This window comes from Ctenopharyngodon idella, chromosome 19 (assembly GCF_019924925.1).
Source record: "Ctenopharyngodon idella isolate HZGC_01 chromosome 19, HZGC01, whole genome shotgun sequence".
Classification (NCBI taxonomy): domain Eukaryota; kingdom Metazoa; phylum Chordata; class Actinopteri; order Cypriniformes; family Xenocyprididae; genus Ctenopharyngodon; species Ctenopharyngodon idella.
In genome coordinates this window covers 23,730,145-23,750,010 of record NC_067238.1, presented here as the reverse complement: position 1 = coordinate 23,750,010, position 19,866 = coordinate 23,730,145, and the positions used below count along the sequence as shown (strand labels likewise).

The 19,866-nt window shown below is 36.9% G+C and overlaps 1 protein-coding gene across 6 annotated transcripts in view; it reads right to left on the bottom strand.

Annotated features, from left to right (window-relative positions):
• The window catches only part of tpd52 (tumor protein D52), a 22,706-nt gene extending 2,840 nt beyond the window's left edge, over positions 1–19,866 (bottom strand). The window contains exons 1-8 of one of the 6 annotated variants that reach the window (XM_051871660.1): positions 19,697–19,834; positions 17,648–17,760; positions 4,521–4,642; positions 4,077–4,225; positions 3,704–3,805; positions 2,717–2,743; positions 1,253–1,294; positions 786–834 (exon numbers count right to left, since the gene is read on the bottom strand). In XM_051871660.1, the coding sequence (XP_051727620.1) occupies positions 786–834; positions 1,253–1,294; positions 2,717–2,743; positions 3,704–3,805; positions 4,077–4,225; positions 4,521–4,571 (420 nt within the window). In that variant the 5' untranslated portion in view covers positions 4,572–4,642; positions 17,648–17,760; positions 19,697–19,834. Of the gene's footprint in view, positions 1–785; positions 835–1,252; positions 1,295–2,716; positions 2,744–3,699; positions 3,806–4,076; positions 4,226–4,520; positions 4,643–9,440; positions 9,952–17,647; positions 17,761–19,696 lie in introns of those variants that run through there. The other 5 variants (XM_051871659.1, XM_051871656.1, XM_051871657.1 and 2 more) reach the window with 5 other exon arrangements.

Genomic DNA, 19,866 nt, shown 5'->3' with positions numbered 1-19,866 from the left:
CAGGAAATTTATTAATATTTCTCCGATTGTGTTCACCTGAAAGAAGAAGGTCATATACTCCTAGGATGGCTTAAGGGTGAGTAAAGCTTGGAGTAATTTTCATTTTAAAGTGAACTAATCCTTTAAGATGCGTTTTGGTCGATCAGATCACAAGTAGACGAGGAAGACACATACCCATTTACACCTGGTCTCTTTTGTCTACTTTCAACCACTTCTGTCCTGATTTCTTCAATGGGAGGGTCTATGAGCGGGTAAATGTATGGGGTTTTTCAGATCTTTCAATCTAATGGACAAATAAGCTCCCGCAATTTACATATGAACGTGTCCCGAGACAACAGAAAAACACGGAGAGCATCAGCTTTCATTTCTGCTCTGATAGCTGCAAGACCATGCCGAACGCGTGTGAGTGTGTGTAAGAAATCAGGAATGGTGAAAGAACATTGTGCTTGGTATGTTTTTTGTCTTCAAACCAAACTTGGGTCTTCAGCCAACAAAGTTTAAATCCTGTCTGGCTAGCGCGTTTCCCATAATGTTTACAATTAAGGCAGAGAGTAGGCGGTCTTTTTTACACATTCGACTACATAAGCGTCTACATTACAAAAGCAATCCGGTCAAATGCGTTTTCGACTACATCTGGAAGTGGTTGAAAATGGACAAGCTCAAAACATTTTAGACCCCATTTACACCTGTATTTAGCATTGTCTACTTGTGATCCAATTTACCAAAATGCATCTTTATACCAGGTGTAAAAAGGGTCAGTGTTGATATTATCCTTGTTGCTTCACCTTTAAGGTTTCCACTTTCTCCTCAAATGACTTGAAGGTGGGTGTGTTCCTGCAAGAGACGTGATAATGATTTAAAACAGACTGAATCTTCACACTTCACAATCAATATGGAGCAAAAAGGGTGCCAGTATATCAAATGTTCTGCAGCCTTTCATTCACTATAGCTGTGCTCCAAAACCAAAAGAGCTGAATATGTAGGCAACAGTTTTATGTATCAGACACAATCCTGATATCGTCATTGTCGGGCAGAAAACTCGCATCTCCATAATCCGACATTTTATTTTTTCTTCATAAATGATTAGCTACTATTGGTCACCCATTACGTCTGTCTGTGGGTTTTGCAAATATTTAACTGATGAAATGTATTAAAATATGTTTGACCACAGAATGCCACAACTGACCAATCAGAATCAAGTATTCTTGTGAAATGCAGAGGATTATGTGGGTCTGTCGGAGCTGTTCCTTACCTCATCACTGGCATGCTAGCTGAATGTTGTATGGAGCGTATACTATCCATCAGCAGCAAAGAAGAGCAAATAGGAGTTAGCTAAAGCTGTGAGTATTAGACGCATTACAAGAAGGGAAATTATAGTCATGCACCGACACATGTCTATGAGTTTATAATCAGCATGAAAAAACACCTCAGCCCTTCATGCTGTGTGAAATTGAGTAAGAGTATAAGGCTTTAATCCATAAGGGGTTTAAGACTTTATTACTGCTATCATTGACTCGGATTCACACCACAGCTGGGACGCCCAGTTTGAAGGAACAGGGTGTGTGAGAGAATTAGCAGGGAATAAACAGGGTTTAACCATGTCTGCATCACTGTCAGAGGGGGTGATATGTTTAGCAGAGCGACAGCCAGAAGAGCGATAGATTTGTGTGGGATACGAGCACATACACTATGAAGAATGCTGAGAAACAATGAGAGATGATGCTGCTTTTTTTAGACAAAAAGCAGGAGAAAAATCAGAAAACAAGTCTTTGCATAAGGCTGATGGGAAATCATCTTATTGACTATTTCACTCAATCTTTGATGACAAAATCAATTTAAAAAGCATAATACTTTGTTTTTCTTTTTTTAGTTACAGGAATAGTTCACCTAAAAGTGAAAATTGCCATTATTTACGCCAAACTTGATCGTTTTTCGTCTGCTGAACACAAAAATACGGTAATGAAGTACAGAAATATGGGTTTGGAGTAAATGATGACGTAAAATGATACATTTATGTATTAAAGGGATATTTCAGACAAAAATTTAAATTCTGTCATTAATTACTCATCTTCATGTTCCACACCCGTAAGACTTTTGTTAATCTTCGGAACACAAATTAAGATATTTTAAAGAAATCTGGCCCTCCATTGACAGTCTACGCAACTACTACTTTGACGCGTCCAAAAGTTCAGTTCGGTTGATATTCTGTTTATATTCACTAATCAATGTTTATATGTGAATAAAAGCCTAAATTCAATCTGTTCATCATATAAAGTGACCAAGTCTCTTCATAAAAGTTTGATTAAACCACTCGATTCATATGGATTAGTTTTACAATCTCTTTATGAACTTTTTGAAGCAACAAAAATGGCAGTTGTGTGGACTGCCAATGGAGGGACAGAAATCTCTCAGATTTTATTTAAAATATCTTCATTTGAGTTTCGAAGATGAATGAAAGTCTTATGAGTTTGGAACGACATGAGTAATGTGAATAATTGATTTTTTTTTTTTTTCCTTTTCAGATGAACTAACCCTTTAAAGCAAAGGTTTGAGAAGAAACAGTATGCATGCAATGTTGAAACACGCAGGGGAAGAAATGGGAGACTAGCACTACCTCTAAGTACATGCCACACTATAAAACCATTCATCACACTACGAAGAGGTGTAGCAGCCAAAATAACCGGCTTTTGTTTGAAGCCACTGTAAACAGTCTTACCCAAAAGAATTGGAAAATGACTGTAATCTGTAAATGGCAGAGGTGTCATTAGCGAAAACAGTTAACAATGTTGCCAGCGTTGCAGCAAGAGTGTCGTAAGATGGTGAAATTGAGCATATGTCAATTCCTTTGACTTCAGTGTATGATGTGGGTGTCTATGGTTAATGGTTTTATTCTACCTCAATTTTGGTAATTCCACTGTGTGTGGGTGCAAAATTCAGTCCTTTGCCATTTTGTCCAGTAGTGTTATGCTAAAGGCACATGTATGTATAAGTGGTGATCACAATGGCTACGCTCACACAGATGAAGCAGACTGAATACTGTCTGTATGATCCGATAACTGAATTCAGTTGTCTCAAATAATGCCTGTAAACACACTGACAGATAAATAAAGCACATATCAAAATGTTCAATTGAGTCATTTTGGAGAGAATGGAAGCTCATTTTTGGTTACATGGACTTTCAATGAAGGGACAGAAATCTATAATGTTTCATTAAAAATACAATTTACATTTTGAAGATGAACAAAAGTATTATGGGTTTGTAATGACAGGATGGTGAGTAATTGATGACAATTTTTTTGGGGGGGTGGGGTGACCTATCCCTTTAAGCCTAAGGATTTAATTTTGTGGAATTTTAGAAAACTCCTACAACACATCCTCTCAGATATGTGGTCAAAACCTCCACCCAGCATTTAACAGTTTTGTCTCATTCCCTGACCACAAAACCTCCCAAATTTGCTCTCAAAATGCACTTGTGACTCCTTTAAGTAGTTCACCACCTTCACTTATTTTCATAAAATAACTCTAAAGAGGAGTGAAAACCGTTATCTGTTGCTGTGTGAACATAACCAAAGTGGATTAGAACAGACATTATTAGTAGGTATTAGTAAGTATTCATTCATTAGTTACTAGGTCAAATGGGTACAAGGGATAGTTAAATCAAAGGATGATAACATGGTCAAGTACTTCCAATTTCCCTTCTCACCTTACGTCCTCCAGCTTTCTGCTAATGGCTGAGCCCACGCTGGAGAATGCTGTCGTTGCCTTCTGACCCACTTGGGATAGGGTCTCTGAGGTCTTCTTATACCTGTCCAGCACAGATGGGGGCAGATGTGTAGAGAAAATGTTACCAGCACAACAGCACAACATAACCATAAAACACAAGATCATGTAATTCTAACAGCTGGAGCGAGCTAGTAAAGTCAAGCATGTTCACAACTGTACTACTTTAATGTTATTCAGTCAAATAGCAAGTGTGCATGCACAGCAGAAGTATTGACAGATGGTGCCGCTCCTCCGCAGCAGTACGAGAGGCGGCGAGCGGCACGCAGATGCCTGAGGCGAGTGAGGGCACGTACGCAGTGGAGGTGGTGACTTCCTGCCAGCCCCTGGTTAGGTTCTGTTTAAACTCGTTGAGTGGAGTGATGCCCAGCTTCCTCTTGATCTCCGCCACCTGCTTCTCCTTGGCCGCTAGCACCTGAGAAAGAGTCTGGATCTCATCTTCCACCTGTAGGGAAACAGGATAGAAGAATTCATCATGGAAAATATGGTTAAATAAAAGTGTGGTGAGACTCAAAAAATTCAAATCACTGATATAGTTTATCCATCAGAGATTGGTCCATCTACAAGATATAACATAGAGCATGCGTCAAAACAGGGAAGACAGTAGACATTGCAAAATGAGTTTAGCCTTGAGAATCAACCACACTTGGTCCTGAGAGAATCTCTGCCATTGAATGACTGCAGAGACGTTGTAGAGACAGGCTGGAATCTGAAATGTAACTCGACTGAAGGATGCCGACCTTAGCTAGTTCACTGCAGAGCTCTGCTTGCTCTTTCTCAGTTAGAGCCATGCAGGGTGAACAGGGTACTGCATCCACTGCATCTTCGCCTACTTCTGGGATGAAGTCTGGCTCCTGGGTCCCTACAAAAACAAAGACATGCACTATGAAATATTTTAAGGTGATGAAGACTACTAATAAAATTGTTGGCCTAAGAAAAGGCTGCATTTTTTAACCCCACAAAGGGCAATGAAATGGTGAGATACTTTGTCACACTGTAAATAAAATTGCAATTACGAGAAAAAAAGTTGCTATTATGTGAAATGAAATCACATTATGAAGATCTAAAGATACAATCATTTAAAAAAAAAAAAAAAAATACAATTATGAAAAAAGTTACAAGAAAGTCACACTGTGAGATAAAATTATAATAAAATTACAATCACAATTACAGGAAATGAAGTTACACTGATATATGAATTTACAATTATAAGAAAAAGAAGTCAATTACAATAAATAAAGTCACTGATATCTTAAGTCACAATTCTGAGAAAAAAGTTGCAGCTTAAAAAAGTCGCAATTACAATAAGTCATATACTGTAAGAATACAAATTTACAATTACAAGAAAAGTCGCAATTACAGGAAATAAAATTACACTGGTTTATAAAATTTACAATTATGAGAAAAGTCACAATTATAAATACTGTGAGATAAATTTACAATTACGAGAAAAAAGTTGCAATTACGAAAAAATAAAGTCACATTGTATTAATTTTTTTAAATATAAAGTTACATTGTCAGCGGCAATCACCTTTTTATTTTTGTATTCTGATGCAGAAATGGGCTTTCTTATAGTGAAATCCTATTAGAAGTTCCGGAAACAAATTCCACTAATCCTGATATAAATTTTAGCATCAAGTTAGTTCACATTAAGTTGAACTGTGAAACTGTGAATTGAAGTGCAAGTCCTGTTAGCTCAGTGGTGAGTGGTAAGAAAGATTCAGGTACTGATTTAGAGATTGAATCAGACATCAGACCAGGAGGGGAAAGAAAAACAAAGGAAGATGAGGAGGGCAGAGAGAAGTCATGTGTCAAAGAACTTGAAAACTTTATACGGTGCTTGTCACATGATGGACACCCACCCAAGGGCTCACACATGTCTGGAAGATGTACTTTGATGCCTCCACTGACAGACAATGCCATGAAAATACAAAATAAATAATAAAAATCCTGGATGACACCATTCAGTGGGCTGATAACTAGTAGGAAAGGCCAAAAATTCAGCAGTGTCAATCAAACTGATGAGAATATGACATCCCTGAATGAATAGATCTGCACTGCACTGTATAGTACACTGTAATGTTATCAGCTGATGTCCTTGCTCTCATTTAGTCAAATCAGTGTTTTTGTGCTTCCCACGATTATTGGATTAACAGAATAACCTGATAAGACCATTCACTTTGTTAAACACTGATCCCAGAGCTTTGACAGAATCAGCCTTTTCTGTGTTAGTTAGCCAAAAAAAAAAAAAGAATAAATAATAATAATAATAATAATAATAATAAAAAATCAAAGCTCAAGTCCATTTGATGGACCTAATTGATGGATGGACCTTCAATAAAGGTCAAAACTGAGATTCAGGTCTCAGCTTGCAGCTGGGAGGTTTAAAACCTATTTTGAGGAAGAAACTCGCTGCATTTAAAGTTGCATCACATGAGGAAGGTGTGCAACTCATTTGTAAGCAGCTTGTTTGGTATTTCTGGAAAAACTGGTAGGCTGGCCTCCCACTTTAACTTACTACAAAGAGAATTAGGAACAAAAGTGAGAAGCTTGAGAAGAGCTAGAAAAAAATGTGAACTGGTTACTTTCTTACTAATATGAACAGGGTTTTGGCTAAGTGGGAAGGTGAATGTTCCAAAATTAGTAGCAGTAATTAGCAGTTTGAATAAATTAAAGTGTTTTCCCACCTTCTATGTTCACTTTCACAGTGTCTATTTGATACACCATTATCTCTCAAAACACATCTCTTTTTAAACTACATCTGCTGATTGTTATAGTACACTCCAAATGACACACTAGTGCAATGACACTGGTGTCACATTCATTCATCATGAAAAAGGAATACTGACAGTGTCATCCAAGTTCAACGGTCGGTTTGAAACAGTTAAATGGTTTACAGGAAGACTCACATGACATCACTTGCATGGTAATTATGACTATAACCAATGCCTGAACTTCATACTGAAATCAAGGTTCATCTACAGGGAGTTGTTTTGCAGTATAAACAGGTTCAATGCGAACAACGTTTGTGGCTCATTCTTTGCAAAACCGAGAGGCAATATACTACCTATCATACACACTTTGGCGCACTCTTTTTCAAGACCATATCATTCAATTTAACAAATTAAAAGTTTTCTTTTATCATTTCGGAATCTGTTTTTTCATGTGACATATTGGCTTAAAATTTGCCTCATTACATTGAAGTTGTGGGTAAAACTAGATAAAAATAAATAAATAACAATCAATGTGGACATTAAAAAGAAAGTAATTTAATTTTTTCCAACCCCTAAGACGAGCTGTGATGAAAGCACTTCAGATTTGTTCAGACATCCCTGATTTCATCACCAGCTTAACTGTCACAGTTCCCGTTGATACATTTGTGATTCAACATCAACATCTGTCCTCTAGTTGAATTGATTTCTCCACACGTAGATTTCCAGATACACAATAACAAGATTACGAATGGCCGCCATCTCACGAATCACCAAATAAAAAGAAATATTTCCAACCCTGTTGTGCCATGATGGTTCACAGGCTTGATCATTGACCTCTCTGTATAATGAGATTGAGGGCCCTGTGTAAACACACTTGTAATTTGTTAACCAAGCTCACTGCTCTTCCATTTAGTGATTAACATCTTAACTGCATTATAGTAACACTGCTGGCCATGGTATAATTTATAGATACAGTTTTACTGTACGGAACGGTTAAGTGTTTGTCATTTAGTATGTGCCAGTTCAGACCTGCTGTCCTGTTAATTCAATCAATGTTTGTTAAAGGGCCCTGCACTGCGGTTCTGTTTCTTTAAAAGGGCCATATCATGTGGTAGGCAATTTTAATTTTTTAATTACAGTGTTTGATGTAATATGAAAACATATCAGGATGCACAGTATAACAGTAACATCAGTCCATAATAGTTTTTTATTAATCCGTATAGGAAGATTATTGTGTATTTAATTGTGTATGCTATTTTTACTTTATTTTTACATTTAGATTACCTTTGCCATCATTAAACAATCACTTAAAGTTAATTGTTAAATATACTAATAATTAAAAACTGTTAAATGTAATATAATGAATATCTATTTTTCATACTGTACGTTATAATGTTATGATGCACAAATTCACTTGTATGATTTGAAACAAATTATTTTAGTTTTAAGTGTTTAAATTCATTTAGACAAAACAGAATATAATTTTAATATTGGCCATTTATCTGTTATCTGCCATAATATGAAAAAAATATATAGATTGTGAATATCTGTGCATCACTAGAAAACATACTATATTTTCAAAACTCAAAACTTCCTCCTTAGTGCAAAAAGACCATTGATTGAAACTAACCTGAAAAATCAAATCTGCACATGAATGTCCACATTTACACATCAGGAATGCCTACTGAGTGATCAAAAACTTGGCCCACCCAGTCTGGGTGAGGTAATAATAAGAAAGATACCATTAATCTTAAGCACCACAAGAACTGACTATTATGTGTAGGCAGGTTGGCCAAACTCTGTGCTGTTCCTGGATGTGTGTAGCACCTACCACTCTGTATATCCTCCTACAGGACCCCAATGTTAGAAATGAGGAGCTGGTTTTATTATTTTTTTAACAAGGTCCCTGATTTATTCAGTCTGATATTTCCACATTCGAAGGGGATGTGAATGACATATCAAAATGAAAATATCAAAACATACAAAAAAAAAAAAAAAAAGAAGACCTGGGGGGTATTCCAGAAAGCAAGGTTAACTTACCGTCACATATACCCTGAACTCTCGGTTGATTAACCCAAACCTTGCTTACTCGAGGTATGATCCAAAAATGCATCCAGGAGTAAGTTCAGCCAACCTAGAGTATGTTCCCGGTTAACACAGAAGAAATTCTCAACAGAGCGACGAATCGATGATTCATCATGGAAACAAACGCTAAGAAAAGCGCACCATTCTACTTCCTTCTTTGTTTGTTTAATGGCGATTTACATAAACTACTTAGTGCACATCGCCACCTATTTGGTGGATATGCAATCATTTTTTCAATCTTTTCATTTAATAAGAAAACTTTATTCACTGAAAATAAGAATTATATTGTTTGTTTGATGCTAATTATTTAATGAGATATCACATATATGTATTTTATTATAGAAATTATACCATAGAAAACGAAAGTTGAGGTTATCCTCTTACTTACTCTTAAACATACCCAGGTATGTCACATAACCTGCTTTCTGGAATACCCCCCTGAATTCAAACAGCCAAAGAGATGTAAAATCATGGCATGGAAAATTAAAATATGACTAAAATGTGTTTTAGGCACAAACAAATTACTACCATTATAAGTGGACCTCAGGGGAGAAAAAATAAATAAATAAATAATACAAAATAATAGAGGGAAAGGCTAGTAGAGATGGCACTTTCTGAGTCTGCACTAGCCTGGTGTTTGGGAGTTATTCTGCAAACTGACGCCCACCTGAACAGCATCTGCTCCTGATGGCCGAGCCTCTCCAAAACATCAGCAAATGACAGGAAGAGGGCTCTCCAGTACTTTCAATAACATTCTTTGTCTCTATCTCCGTCACACTGCTTGTTACACTGACAAACACCAGTCCACACCTAAACACACACACACACACATCCACTCAGCACCTGAACAAATACAGTTACCTCTGAGCGATGGTACGGGTGAGCCAGGGGGAGTTAAACTCTCTTTGGGTGACAGGTAGAGGTAGCTGGTGTTCACTCCCTGCTCAAAGTTGAACGGAGACTTGTACTCCTCGACAGGTTCCTCCATGCTGCCCATGAACAGGAAGCTCCCTGGACACTAAGTGATTTCATGTGACAGAGTGTGTTAGGATCACTGTGCCGATTGTCCTATCTGCTAGCTACGGTTGTGAGTATAAGTGTGTTTTGCGGATCCTGCAGCGCTAGCAGGGCAGCTGCTGGCTCACATGATGTCCGGCCCAAGACAACGACGGCAGCACGTTAATAAGTTACCTCTCCAGAGCGATCTAATTCCGTCACGAGCCGACACTCCCAGCTGTAATCTCAACGGTCCTTATAGGGATTGTTGACAATCCTGTAAAAGTGCCAGATTCTCAAGGTCTGAGAAAAGCAATCGCCATCGTCTTTAGCTGTTCCTGTGCTCAGCTGTCTCATGCTCAGCCCCCTCCATCTATCTTTTCATCCATAGGAAATGAAGATCCATTTGTCCTCTGGTCACATGACACTGGGGCAAGCCCACGAAAGGAAGCTGTAATCTGTGGTGGCCCAGATTACAGCGCTAATCCATTACAATGGGCCGCCGCACTGCTTCAGATACACACCAGCTGCACAAACCATTACAGACTGAAATGGATTCAGCCAAGCGCAAGACATTCAGAAGTGCTGATCCCTAAAGGCTAACACACACTCATGGGTCTTCGGCACCATTATACTGCAAACATATTCAACCATGCTGCATTATATTGTGGAATGCAGATTTTATAGGTCTTAACTGTGGAAGATCATGATTAATATTAACAAAACATAACAGCAAAGGCATGCATGTGTATAGTTCTTAGAAATATTGGCGTGTATACTGTCTACATACACATATATATACAGTACTGTGCAAAAGTCTTAAGCACGTTAGTATTTCTACACACAAAAAATGGATTTAAGCCAGTTATTTCTATCTTTTGCTGTAGTGTGTCAGTAGAAAATATCAGTTTACATTTCCAAACATTCCTTTTGCATTAACTGTAATAATCCAGTGAGATTTTTGTGTGCACATTGAGTCTGACAACAGTTGGTATGCTCCATACGGTGATTTGGTCTCACCATCATCGAGTCCATCTGGGATTACATGAAGAAACAGATAAAACTGAGACAGACTAAAAGAAACCTTGACACTTGAAGAAACCTGCCTCCAAAGCTACCTGAAAAACTACGTGCAAGTGTACCAAGGACAAAAGCTATTTTAAACGCGAAGGGTTGTCACACCAAATATTGATTTGATTTAGTTAATAGAAGTTAACTGATAAATAAAATTCATGACATTATTTTTGAAAGCATCGTCACTTTACTGCACTTTAAGTGCCTAAAACTTCTCACAGTACTGCGGCTTTGTTTTTTTTTTCCATGTAATCACAGACAGACTCAATGATGATGAGATCAGATCTCCGTGTACTGGCTGCTGTTGTCAGACTCCTTCTGCACACAAAAATCTCACTGGATTATTACAATTAATGGCAGAAGGAATGTTTGGAAATGTAAACTGATATTTCCTACTGACACACTACAGCAAAAGATATAAATAACTGGCTTAAAACCATTTTTTCGGTGAAAAAATAACGTGCTAACCAACTAACTTCGTACTAACTTTTGCACAGTACTGTATATATATATAAATTATTATTATTATTTTTTTTTTTTTTTTTACAAATTACTGCTTATCAAATATAACAGCCTTTTTAATATTTTTTTTTAAATAAATCAAATAGCGGGCAGATTAATTATCAGAGCCACAAAAATATTGATGGCCATCTAAGCAACCATCTGGCAAAATCTGCAAACCAGAAACAAAACCTATTCACATTTTATTTTAATAAAGTTGTCATGAACTAGAAATTGCGACCAACTTTTCTTTCTCAATTCTTCCTTAAAGACCCCCTGTGGTTAAAATCAAGTTTTTAATGTTGTTTATATGTCTATGTGGTGTTTTTAATATGCTTTTTAATATTTAATATGAAGACAAGGCATGTACAAGATCATATGTCAACACCATTGCTGAGTATTTTCTCTTTAAAACTGCAGTGAAAAAAAGACAGTCTCAAACCCACGGTTTGAAATCGCTGGTGTCTGTGACATCACAAACTACCTTGTAACCAATCACGTCAACGTGCTGGCGGGCTTTAGCATATCATTAACAGCGAACTAGTAGGGGAGTCTCGAGAGAAGCCAGGTTATCCCGGTATATTTTTCTGTTGATATGAAAAATTGTGTAGATTTAGCAATATGGCGGGTGTATGATGTATATTACGATGTTATGATGAACTATATGCCTTTCTCCACTTATGTTCTGAGTTGTTTAAAGTTTTTAAGGATACCGATTGTTAGAAGGCAGCTGTCTGACTCTGGAACATGGTTTGTGTAACATTAGCAACACATTATTAGCCATTTGATAACATAGTCAAGCAAAAGGCTAATAATTTTAATTACCGTTATGTGTTGTAAAATTACAGTTCGATGTTGTAAAAACCGATATCATTGCGCAGCGTTTACCTCAGTAAGTTGACCGAGTGGATCTCTGAGCTGGCGTGAGCGAGTGGAGGCGGGGTTAATTTGTATATTCATTGATCTGCGTATTAAATGAGGCAAGGGTGTGGAGTTACATTCAAGGAATGAAGACATTTTTTTCACAGGAAAAAAATGTTTAAATATGTCATTTTGGTGATCAAACATAAGATTTAAGGGATAAAATTATTGACTACAGGGAGATTAAGTATATCCAAGTGAAATGCTTCTCAAACAAGAAAAAAATGTAGAAAGGAACTTGATTTTGTCCATTGGGAATTGATAGGATCATTTGATCGTTGTCGTTTGCTCATTACTGCGATCTCATGTGAGCGACAGATTGTTAGAGAGGATAGATTATTGTCCCACCCTTGCACTGGTGCACACATCATCAGAGATGTCATTGCGAGGGGGAAGGGAAATTGTGTGTTTTTCATTAAAGATGACAAGGGCACATGAATTAAAAAAAAGATACATTATATATCCACATATAAATACATTTAAAATAATCACTGCAAAATTCCATTAAAAAAAAGAATTGTCAATTTTAATTTCATGGTGACTAAAAATAAAATAAAATAAATAAAATAAATGTTTACTTTAAATATTTTACTATAATAATAATAATACTTTTACTATAATAATTGTAATATATATTAATAATATTGATGTAAAAATGTTTATTGTTGTCGTAAATATTGTAATAAGTAAATATTTATTGCCATCACCAGAATTTCACTATCACTTCAATTTCAATTTCACTTTCTACATGGCTCTGTTTGTTTAAACAGCTTGATATAGCAACACGGGCTCAACCAATAATGCAACTCTTAAGTTTAAATCAGATATGCTATTAAATCAACGCTGACAAAAATCACAAGACATAGTAGTCAAATAAAAAGCATTCTCAAATCATCGCAATATTCATAATATTGCCAACAAAATCATTGGAATTCCATTTAGTGCCACTAATGGTGCGGAAACACCTGACACAAGCACAACACCCTTCGTTTCCAGTCCAGTTTTCATTTCCTCTGGTTTTAAAATACACGCATGACACACCCTCTATTCAGCTCTGCCCCTGAGGAGCTGGAATTACACATCACTACCAGTCATGCCAGACTATAGTAGCGGTCTTACGTGGGACGGGTCTGCTCTCTCCAGTAGAGATCAGCAAGAACAGTCAGACAGAGACACAAAGAATCAGGTTATAATGAGAGTCACAGAGACTCTATTCAGCTGTATTCTTCATATGGGCATACAAGAGCCAAGCAGTGACAAACACACATGTGCGCTTGTATGTGTTTGCATGTCAATTAACACCCAAACACATTCACCTCGCATGTCTAGGACGACAGAACCTTGACGCCTCCGCACTACTGTGTGCAGGTTAGTACCCGGATATTTGCCTTTCACCAAAGTCCTTGTTGGCTTCCATCCAGACTAAATTGCACAACAAAAGCCTGCAGATGTTCAAATAGAGACTTGAATGCAATCTGCAACCACTGGCAAAATGTAATTTATGTTCCTTTGGATGCCAAATCACTTTCACACAAAACTAATACAATGAATTTTCATTAACACTTCAGCACATGTCGGCAAGTTCAGACAAAGCCTTTTTTTAATGTGCTTTACAGGGGCCTGGTGTATTGTGGGAGAATTTCAGATCATGTGACAAGCCCCCACAGTAATGTGGTAACCTCAATGTTAGGAGTGCCTGTCTATGACAAAATACAACAAACTGCGGTAATAGAACAGAGAGATTCAATGAAGGAAGATGCTTGACTTACTTCCCATTTAAAAAATGGACGAGAAGTATTTTTTAAAAGAGGAAATAAGCAATAATCACACATTTCATTTAGACTAAACTCTTTGTTAAACAACACAAATGTAACTAGTTGCCCAGTGACATTCCCATGACCCCACATGGAGTGTCTGTGATCTTCACAATGCCAATAATAGGATGTACATGGAATCCCATGACCACATATAGAGTTGGACAAGCCTTTCAATGGGCTCGTGCCTCTTCAACATCAGGAACTGGATCTCGTATGACTTGCATTTAAACTCAGAGAGCTCAAAAACATAAACACCCCAGTAAAGAAACAAAGAGGACATTTGAAGCACCTAATAAACCACAGCTTCTAATCAATTACTGGGTTATTCCAAGCACATTGCGTCCCGTGATTGAAACAAACGAGAATCATGGGACACAGTGCGACTCTAGCAGTCTGGACAAACATATACGTAAGGGAATAATGGGCGGGAAATGGAGAAGGTTTAACAGCCTATAGGGTGGTAGAAAATAGCAACTTTATTTCTTCGAAGGGTATAAGAATTGACAAAAGTATGACTAATAAGAAAAATTTTAGCTAAACACGTTACTGACATGGTATGTGAGGGGCATTATTTTCTACTGAAAATACACAATCTTAAGGTTGGCTGTTCAAAACTGTCTGTGTGGTCACATGACTGGGAGAGGCTCAGTTCAGAGGGATGGAGGTCACAGCGAGGCCTTAAGTTTCTCCCCTCAGTGCAATGTTAGTCCATACCTTTATTAGGCCAAAACTCTCAGTTATATGAAAAATACAATAAATAAGACAAATGACACCTTTGAAATAAGGACAAAACTGTAATTCAGTTTTATGACATGAAAAAGAAGATCTTGCTGATTTAATTACTTTTGGAAACGGTGAGAAAGATGCTCTACTGCTACAATCAAACTATGTCAAACAAAAATGTGATCAAAGGGACGATCTTGCACAACAGTCTATCAGTGAAATAAATGTGTGTTATTGCACCAAAGAATTGGGTGATTACTGAGTTTTTTTTTTTTTTTTTTTTTTTTTACAACCACAACACAATAAATTGTACAATTAATGTAAATATATCGCATTGGTTTGGCGGTCTTAAAGAGCCAATATTCAGGCCCACAGACACTCAGAAAAACATAAACCACACTGTTATGTGGATTTTTGCACTGTGCACAAAACACACACACACACACACACACACACACAAAATCTATATTATGTCATGATTTACTCACCCTCGTGTGATTCAAAATGCTTATGACTGACGTGAAACACAAAAGGAGGATGTTCTTTTTGTTGTTCTCCATACAGAGAAAGTGACTAAGGGCTGTCAAGCTCCAAAAAGGCACAATTTTAGGCCAAGTAACATAAACTTACAATATAATAATAGCTTTGTGTGAGTAACAAATCAAAAACTTAAATCTTTATTTTTGGTTGTTTTCTAAATGTGGGTCTATTTTTATACATGTTGGTCTGTTTCTCCAACAAAGCTATCATATCAAGGCTCCAAAAGACTTGGAATACAGTGCACAAGTCATATGGACACGGCCAAGGGGCTTTTTCATTTTTAAGACCTCAACAATCACCAGCATTAATCCATTATGGAAAAGAGCATCCAGAACATTCTGTAATATATAGTTTTTTTGTGTGTTTGACAGAGGGAAGTCATGTAGTGTATTCCAATCTTCAATGATGACAGAATTTTCAGGTGAACTTTTTGTACATGAACTAGTCCTTTAAATTATTCCTTTTATGGCAAAGCTGTCTCAGTTTTGCACTGTGTTCACTATGTCAACAGTGTAGGACACTGACAAGGAAGAGAAGAAATTGTTCAAGGAAGTCGTTATTTTTAGTTTTTTTGTGCACAAAAAGTATTCTCATGGCTTCGTAACATTGAACCAGTGTAGTCACATGGACTAATTTAACAATGTCTTTACTACCTTTCTGGGACTTGAAAGTGGTAATAATATTGCAGTCTATCGGAGGCCAGAAAGCTCATAGATTTAATTTGTGTTCCGAAGATGAACGAAGATCTTAAGGGTTTGGAAAGACATGAGGGTGAGTAATTAATGACAGAATTATAATTTTTGGGTGAACTAACTATGGGGTGGGAATCACAAGGTACCTCACGATACGATACACGGCTCACGATACCAATAATATCACGATACAACAATTCTGCAAAAATCAATATATTGCCTAATCCTAATGATACATCACAATATCTGTCTAACTATGAAAATAAAATGCCTGTGAAAAGGTTTAAGTGCAGGTTTTCCAGACTTTGGACTTAAACGTGGCTGGGGCATCTATTATTTTACTCACACTGAAACCTCTTTTTCTTAGGCTAGTTAACTTATGTTCACGTTTCCCTCATTCATGTATTGAGCACCACCTCAAGGAGCCATGAAGTAGCGACGCTGGGAGCAGGGAGATCTATTTAGAGCGCTTTATTATTATTATACAAATAAATATTGACATTTGGTTCCAGCGTATCAATTCTTATATCGCACGGAGGAGAACAACAATATATTGCCCTATCGAAATTTTGTCCCACCCCTAGAACTAACCCTTTAATATTTTTGAGGAAACTTTGATGAATAAAAGGTTTAAAGAGCAGCATTTATTTGAAATAGATTTTTTGCAAGAATGTAAAAGTCTCTACTGTTACTTCTGACCAATTGAAAAAAAAAATCAGACTTAATTTATCTGTGTACACGCTCAGAGCAAGACAGAGAAAAGAATGACAAATATGTAGCTATAAGCCTTAGAGAACAAAGAGTATTTGGAGCAATATCTGAAATATCTTCTTTAAAATTAAATTGGAAAAAAGATTCCTTTGCTACTTCAACTTCGCATGAAAACACGGAAATGACCCGACTCAAGTCATTATGAATCTAACATTCCGCTTTGAGTTCTGATGTTTTCAGTGAACTGACATCAAAAAGATGGGGAAGTAACAGCATAACTTATAATATAACATTGCAGACTGGACTGAGTTACACACTGCAGCACTCCAACAAACACCAGGAGTGGAAATTTCCACCAATGAGATCAAAAGAATTCTCTGCTAGCTTTTGTCAGTCAAGTAAACTTTCAACCTTGAGTTGCTGAATGTTCCACCGAAAGGATTTGAGCAAAATGTGCAATGACCACATTCATAACAGAACAAACGCAACAACACTGGCTGTAGAAGATTTGATTGCAGCTTCCTCATTCCTCACTGTAGTTCTGTTAGTCTTTCATCTTTTTATTTTCCAATGTTGCCATGACAGCAAAAAGAGAACAGTGTGCAGATCTACCTGAGCAAACATGAGCAACTGGTGACTGCAGAGGCAGACTATGAATTCAAAACGTATGACTTTGACAGTATTAGATCAGATGTTCTAATCCACAGGTTTGCCCATCCCTTTTCTCTTGGGTGAAAGGTTTTCCATTGATGACTGACTGATGCAACAGAGCTAAATCACTCTTCAAATCATAGACACATTCACTAACTGAGTTCTTGGCACTTGATAGGATTCATAAGATGTCATAACGGAGTCTAGAGTAACCTCATAAGGACAGTATACCTAGGGTAAACAAACAAACAAAAGGTATCTCATGCTTTATCCTGCACTTTTGCTTGTCACATTGCACAACGGCCCATGGGCACCAGCTGCAGAAAGACATGGGCACGCAGAAAAAAGGAATGAGCAGATGGCTGCCCTGCGTGAGAGAGATGAGGGGAGGGGAACAGAAGATTCAGACAGGAAGGCTCTGGCTCCTGGGGAGGCTGCTCACCGACTCAATGCAGCCCAGGAGGGATGAGAGAGAACAGGCTGCTCAGATCCAAGGAGTTGGGCGGAGACGAGGTGACCGGGATGAAGACAGGATGGTCAGGAGGTCAGAAAGGACTATGAAAACAAGCACGATGTGACATTCAGTGACGTCAATGATATTTCCCCAAGACGTAAACGTAAATGACTGTATCTGCCAGGCCTTTGTTATATAGTTAAATAAGGGCAATGTCATAAATCTGTTTTTGCCAAAATTTTAGACTTGTGGTCATCTTCATATGACCTAGATTTGAGAAACACTTGGGTTTGTATTATAGCATTATATATGGCCCGAGAAGCTGGGAAAGGCTCAAGCATCCCCACGACCCTACAGAGGAAAAGCGGTATAGAGAATCGACAGCTATATTATATTATATTATATTATATATTGACAGAATTATATATATTTACAGTAAGGCAATAAAACATTTTGCATTTATATTAATAAGTGTCAATGCTGATCAAAAACAGGATCATAAAAAAGAAGTTTTTCCCCAATAATGGATAATGTAATATAATATAATATAATATAATATAATATGGTAACACTTTATTAACTATGTATTATATGTATTAACTAACATGAACTAACAATGAGCAATACATGTTACAGTATTATTTATTAATCTTTGGTAATGTTAGTTAATAAAAATCCAGCTGTTCATTATTTGTTCATGCTAGTTCACAGTGCATTAACTAATGTTAACAAATGTTAACAACATTTGATTTTAATAATGCATTAGTAAATGTTAAAATAAACATGAACTAAGATTAATTCATGCTTTAGAATCATTGTTAATTCTTAGTTCATGTTAACTAAAATAGTTAACTAATGTCAGCTAATGAAACCTTATTGTAAAGTGTTACCTGTAATAATATAATATGTATTTGCATATATAGATTTGTTTTAAACTTTTTCAGTAAAATATTACATCAAAACATATATAGAGGCCATTCCGGCATCTAGTCTAGTACTACACTAAATACCAAAGACTAGACTAGTCTAAATCAATAGAATGTAGGCCAACGTTTCCTGCCAGACAATAACCTCAACACCAGGCATCTGAACACATTTTGAGAACACTTTGAGCTGGAAAAATAGCACACGCCAGAAAAACTATGCTTTCTTAGCAGGCTATTTACACAATGATGCAGTGGCCAAAACAGGAACCCAAGTTGGCCAGATCATATCAGAAAGAACACACCACATTGCCAAAAACCTTACATTATAATGATCAGATATGAAGCACAAATACACACAGTATGATCCTGCTGATGATCTGACCATAACCACCATAACATAAGTTATCATTTCTAGGTCCAAAATCTGCATTTGAATGACATCACACAAAGGGAATAAGAAATATGAGATGATAAAGAAGAGGAAGAAAACTATCAAACTTGTGATCTACCATTAACAGTATTCTATGCTTTATTTTATACTTCCCAAGCCACATTGTTATAACTTAAAGTAGAAACATGGTTTATCTGCAAGACATTAAATACAGACTCAATTAATGGAATTGGCATTATAGAACAGAGATGAAAAGAGAGTAGAAGCTTATTTTCAGCAGGTGTTTAAAGCTAACATATGGTTCAACGATGCTGCAAGCATGTTAAGCCCACGCAAGTTAAATCAATAGTCACAAACATCCTTATTTACTACAAAAATAAATAAATGAATACAATTTTTTGCAGTTGGATAGTGGGAGACTATGGTCGGGCTCTGGTGGTTCCATAAGTTTTTACAGCATTTATAAACACCATTAATTATTAGATAACGAACTAATTATAATGTGCAAAACTGCTCTAACCAGAATAAAATCGCGAAAATATCTATCCTGACTGATTGTCACATTACCAATATTAATCAAAATAAAGAAATTAAACAACCACTATTCTATTACCAGCTGTTGGCTGTGCTAACAAGCAAGCTAGCTAACTTCTGAAAGTTTTGTTGCATTTCTAATCTGTGCCGACATGTCATGTCACGTTCTCAAAAGAATTCAGTTACCTTGATCGGCATCCTCCATCCTGTCTTTGCGGATTCTTTATGTTGTGAGTTATTCTGATGCTTGCGGTCCCGCTTTCCCACTTCAATCTTGCAAATTTGCGCTCAAAGCTGCCACTGCAACTAGGCTGCTGCTGCGCGAGGTGGGGTGGGGTCGTATGTGACGTCAGGAC